The sequence below is a fragment of the Sus scrofa genome, chromosome 8 (assembly GCF_054392235.1).
Source record: "Sus scrofa isolate SSC_HxYL_T2T_F1_AM1 chromosome 8, Sscrofa_HxYL_maternal_Yorkshire_Landrace_v2.0, whole genome shotgun sequence".
Taxonomy (NCBI): domain Eukaryota; kingdom Metazoa; phylum Chordata; class Mammalia; order Artiodactyla; family Suidae; genus Sus; species Sus scrofa.
In genome coordinates, this window is record NC_139390.1 from 116,887,354 (window position 1) to 116,893,353 (window position 6,000).

The 6,000-nt window shown below is 42.8% G+C and overlaps 1 protein-coding gene across 11 annotated transcripts in view; it reads right to left on the bottom strand.

Annotated features, from left to right (window-relative positions):
• The window catches only part of AP1AR (adaptor related protein complex 1 associated regulatory protein), a 34,954-nt gene extending 29,340 nt beyond the window's left edge, over nt 1-5,614 (bottom strand). For all 11 annotated transcript variants that reach the window (XR_014813162.1, XR_014813161.1, XM_084973181.1 and 8 more), the window contains exon 1: nt 5,165-5,614. Coding sequence is in view for 7 of the 11 variants with exons in the window: in XM_084973181.1 (XP_084829307.1) it covers nt 5,165-5,247 (83 nt within the window). In the remaining 4 variants the exon portion in view is untranslated. The remainder of the gene's footprint in view (nt 1-5,164) is intronic.
• Between the last annotated feature and the right edge of the window lie 386 nt (nt 5,615-6,000).

The following is a 6,000-nucleotide window of genomic DNA, read 5'->3' on the forward strand; positions in this document are numbered from 1 at the left end:
TTTATTTACATTTTGTCTGTGTCTGCTTCTGTGCTAAAACAGCAACAGTGAGCAGCTAAGACAGAGACCTTATGGCTTGCAAAGCCTAAAATATGTATTATTTGGTCCTTTTCAGAAAGTTCACAATCCCTGATACACAGCAGATTTAAGCCTGTAGAAATTATTATTTCCTCAGGGAAATAATAGTATCTCAGGGGGTTAGAGCAGGTTTCACAGGGAAGGTGATATTTAAGGATAAGAAAAAGCTCACCAAGAAGAGGAAAAGAAGGCGTTCCCATTGTGGCTCAGCAGTAACGAACCCTACTAGCATCCATGAGGATTTGGGTTCAATCCCTGGCCCCACTCAGTGGGCAAAGGATCCGGGGTTTGCTGCAGCTGGGGCCCTAAAGAAACAAAAGAACAAACAAACAAAAAAGAACAGGAAAAGAAAAAAATACTACATACAAAAGTATAGGATGAGAGAACACTGTATTTTAGGAAACCAGAAACAAGTATAGCCCATCGGGCACATTAAGATATTGGGGTGTGGCTAGCAAAAGAATGGCAGAGAATGCTTTCACTGATTCCCCCTTGCCTGTGCTGCCAAGCTCATGTGTATAAGAAGCAAAGCCTCCCACTTTCATGTTAAACTCTATGGAAAATATAATTAGAAAATGTAATCAGGCTGGTAAAATAGATTAAGGCTAAATTATCTTGTCAGGAGTTTGAAGTTAATACTACTCTGAACTGGAAGGTTATCATTTATTGCAAAAGGTAAAATACCAAGGTCCATGAATGAGTTAAGTTTTTGGAAACTAGAATAGATTCAATGTTTTCCTTTTGTTGTTATTCTGATTTGTATTCATGATTTTTCTGAATGAGAGAAGGAATGAGATCGTATTTTTTACCCAAATGCAGAACTGCCTATAATTCTGAGTATTTAAATGGACATGGTGTTGTCGCACATTTGAATGCCATGTAACTCATCTTCTGTCAGAAGGAAAAAAAAAAAAAAAGGCTGAGCAACTTAGCTGGAGGAAGGAAAGAGTCTGCAGATGGAAATCGTTAAGCAATGGAATAGCATAATTTAGCATGGGTTTTACTTTTTAAAATTTTTAAAAATTTTATCCAAGTTCCCAGGCTAGGGATCGAATTGAAACTGCAGCTACCAGCCTCACCAGATCCGAGTCTTGTGGATACTAGTCTGATTTTTAACCCTCTGAGCCACAACAAGAACTCCTGTATGGGTTTTAGAAAGCTTAACTCCACTGACAGGAAGGGAAGATGGCCTGAAGTGCAGGGAGAGCAGTCTAGAAGTCAGGGTGACCAGGTGATTTTAAAGACAAAGTTTAAGGCAGAAGCACAGAGGAAGGAAACAGGTTTCATACGTATTAAGGAAAGACTGAACAGCTGATTAGAGTGGCAGAGGACTATCAAGGTTGTAGCACAGAGACTGTGAATGTAGCTGTGAAGGGAGACCCTAATCCCTGATTAGGGAATACATGAAGCAGAGAAAGAAGAAACCCAGGGGAAAAGAAAATGCATTATTTCAGAAATTTGTTGGAACACAAATATTAGATACTTTAGATAAGTTGATTTGAGAAGCATTGATACATCCAAGTGTATCTCTTCAGTAGGCAACTGAAAACATAGTGCTGAACCCTGGAAGAGAGGTCTACTCAGAAGATGTGATTTGGAAGTGGTGGTGGTTGAACCCACAGGAATGGATGAAATTAAGGGAACTGAACAGAGGAAAGATAGAGGAAATTTTAATGGACAGATAAAAGTAAGAAAGGAAAATAAAAGTAATATTGTAAAGATCAAATGCATAATTTCAGGAAAAGGAAAATAGCTCATTACATAGAACAAGGAGCCAAGTTGTTGAGATCTGCATAAGATCTTCCAGTGACAAAGTACAAGATAATGCGCTGGGAGATAAGCAACTAAATGTTTATAATGTTTATATGTTTAGTAAAATGTTTATAATGGTCAATACAAAACCCTGAGATATGGTTTAGGGTAAAGGCTCTCAATTCAGAGGGACGTGGGCTGCAATCCCAGCTCTGCCATCCTGGGCAAGTTAAACCTTCCAGCTTCAACTTTCAATCTATAATGTATATAACAGTACTCACCTTTCTCACAGGATGTGGTGGGGATAAATGAGATAATGTAAAATACTTAAGAACAGTGTTTGGAACACAGGAAATAATCAAATGTTGGCAGCTATTATTAAAATCAATTTTATCAGGAAAGAAAACAGCAAATCATTGGAAACTGTTGTTTGAAGGCAATTTCGCTGCTGGAGCTAAAACAGCCAACAAATGCTTAATACCAAGAAGGATATAAAACATGACCATACCTTTACATAAAACTATAGTGCATCTTAACTGGAGCCACTGTGTGGAACTTTACGGTAAGATAAAAATGTGAATTAAAATACAACCCAACAAAACATAATTGAATCTTCAGTTAGAGAAAGAAAAAACTAAGACCACAGTGTCTATAACACGATGGCTAGTACCACTTAAGAAAAAAGAACTGACCAGCAGATGGAGCCCTCTAGAAAGTGTGGGTAGGCAAAACTCCCTATAGCGAAAAAAGATGACTCATTAGGATATGATAATGTTATTCCTTAAGATATTTAACTTCTTTTGCTTTTTTTTTCCCCTCCCTACACACGTGGCATGTGGAAGTTCCTGGGCCAAGGACTGAACCCTGGCCACAGCAGTGACAATGCCTGATTCTGTTTTGTTGACCCATTAGGCCACCAGGAAACTCTTAATTACCTTTGCTTTAATCACCAAAAAACTTATCAGTAGCAAGGTTTCTGACAGACCTTAATGCTGACACTGATATTTTGCCTAGTTGACAGACACTCTAGAATATAAAATACTAGAACTCTCTAGTATTTTATAAATTAAAAAAAATGGTAATTCTGGTTTTGAAACTGGATAGTGAAAAGTGCATGATGTGGCTCTGAAATACTCTGGAAAATCTACAAGGCTAAGAAACCAGGCCCTGGATTATAAACTACCCTTGTGATGCCCAGTTTAAAGCAGCCTAAGCAGGACCTGGATTCTTGCACGTATGGCCACTACATTGACAAATACAAATCAAATTAAGTTTTTGTGATTGCTCCCAAACATTTTTGCCCTTAGATGAACTACTAGTTAACTATCTAAATCTATATCCAAAAGAAAATCAGAACTACTAGGTGATTAAAAACAAAAAAAGCAATTACTAAAACCAGAGGAAAAGCTTAATCTTATTCTGTAAATAACAATTAACTAATTCACCTGTCTGTTTATTAGATGCTCCTAAAATAATGTCAAAATGAATATAAAACAATAGGTTAATCAGAAATTCAAGGAAGGGGACGGCTTAAATCTACATTTACGGATTAAAAAAGAGGATGGATATCACTATTATACTGTTTTAGATGGCTATGTCCACAACCCACAGACTCTCATTGCCTCAACAAGACTTTGTTCAAGTTTTGCCCACAACCAGAAGAGTATAGATCCAACTATTATGATTTTATGGTACACCTACAGACAATTAACACTCGCAATGATTCAGTAATTTCCCCCTGACCCCACCCTATGCTGTGAGTTCATGTGCTCAGGGAGTAAGACCTGTAATTTTAATGCTATGCTCTAAGGAAAGCATTTTCAGTTTAAAAAATCACCATGAAAGAACAAAACAAAAATCCCAGACATTACACAGTGCAGTCCAAAGTGAAATATAAGTAACTTTTGCTTTTCTAATTTGAGTATAAGACCCTATTTTTACAGTTATCCTACAACCCAACTATAAACAAACAAACAAAAATGTTACAGAGCCAAAGATTGTGTGGCATCTAGTCCTTAGGCAAGCCTTGAGTATATGAGAGCATCCACACACACAAATTACAAGAAACTTAGATGACTCTGGCTGACAACATAAAACAGCTGCTATGATCCCCTTTGGGAAACCAAAACATTAAACTAGGCACAAAGTCTTTAAGTCCTTACTTTTCCATTCCAGGAACACTTAAGAGTGCACACAACCTCAGCTAATCTGTATCAAAGAGGTGACACAACGCCTGACGGACGAATGAGTGACTCATATAAGATCTACATCACCAAAGATCCAAATGACAAATTATCTGGCTTCAGTATGTGTATGCTGAACACCTTATTACCTAAAGATGTTGGTCAGATGGGACAGATCCTGAAAATTTAGCAATCTGTTCCAGAAAGTGCCAAATTAATGTCTTACTTCTTAACATAAAGTGGCTTGAGATTTTCAATTCTTAGTTTGAATTCCTGGGAGATACTTAAAAACAACAAAGCCAATTTCAAAGGAATTTATGCTTTTCAATAATTCATGAAATAAAACACACAAAAATGGAATAATTACGAAATTCTATTATTCTATGGATTCTGTGAGTAGAAAAATCTATGCATATCTCAGATTTAATCAAGAGATCTCAGGTTCAGAAGGGCTGTGATTTCCCTTGTGCTACAGAGAGCAATCAAGGTAACACATTCCTCTCGAAATTCCAAAAAATTAATATGAAAAAGCTACACTCTGCCCCTCTTGTTATCAGCACCAAGAATCCAAACGCCCGCTGGAAACCCAGCAATTCGTGTCTTTGTACTTATCAAAGAACTGCTCAAGGTCTGGAATCTTATGTTATTCCAGCATCCAAACGACTTCTAAAAAAAAAAAAAAAAAAATCTGAGACATCAACTTTTTGGAAGCAGATTCTCCACCTGCTCTGTCAGAGTCAAGAGAGAATCAAAAACGGAAGCTACCACCACCTCTGGCACTAAACCCAAGCCCAACGTAGAGTGTCCTCGGGTTGCTGTGGATCCTGTTCTACCGTCCATTCGTGGGAAGGTGCCCCTTGCTTCCTAGAGACGATGCCTCCCATGACTCTTTTATCGCGTGACAGTGCGCGCCCGGAGGAATCTCGCTCGGAGGTGGCAGGAGCGACACTCCGCCCTCACCTCTAGCTGTTTCCCTGGGAGGCCCCTCCAGGTCAGGGCCTCCAATACGACCACCCTCTTCACGCCAGTACAGCGGTGAAGGGAGCGGGCTCCCAGCCTTTTCAAGCCAGTGGGGGAGTGAAAGGGGTTCCCCGGCAGAGGTTGAATAGGAGGAGCCAGCGGGCGCCGGGCCCCTCCCCCAGTGGGCTTACCCTCCGCCGCCTCCTACACGCTGCAGCCGCCCGGCTTCCCTGCGGAGGAGCCCGAAGCACTGCGTCCAGCAGCAGTTCCCCATTGCATGCCGCCCAGGCGCCGCCGCTCCTCCGCCTCCTCCCGCTCAAAGCCCAAACCCAGGTCCGGCAGCCGCATCCGCGCAGCACGAGCCGAATAGGTGTTCGGGGACCGAGGGCGGGCCGGCCGGAGCGCGGCGGCGTGAGGGGCTGGGGCGACGGAAGGGACAGGCGCTCGGAACAAAAGCAGTGGTTACTCGAGCGGCCGTCGAGTCGTCGCCGTGCGAGGGAGGAGGGCCGGGCAGCGGGCTGTAGACTCGCTCGCCATCCGCATGGCCCCTCACTCGCCTCAGGCCCCAAACCCAGCTCGAATGACCGCCTCCTGCCGCCGAAGAAGGCCAGTCCCCGCGAGCCTCGCGCCCAGGCCCCTCCCTCCGGTGCGCCCAGGCCCGCGCCTCGCCACCGACGCCGCCACACCTCCGGCCTCTCCCGGGCCCCAATAGGCTGCTCCTTTGGCCGCCCCGCCTCCTCGGGCGACTAGCGGTTACGTCACTTCCGCCAGCTACTGGGTACGCAGTTCAATTTGTGGGTGTGGGTATCTGTTGGACCTTGACCTAACCAGGAAATCTTTACTTTTCGCGCCTTCCCTACTGTGGGTCCCGAGCCTTTCCGGGCGTCTCAAGTTCTAGGCTCAGTTTTCGAACTTTGTGCCAAAACCTTGTGAGCAGCTTCCCTAGAGCCCCAGCCTGGGAGTCATCAGGTGTGAAGGGGTCACTTGTCTGTGAGGTGTGTGCTTAGGTTTTGTTTATATTACACCA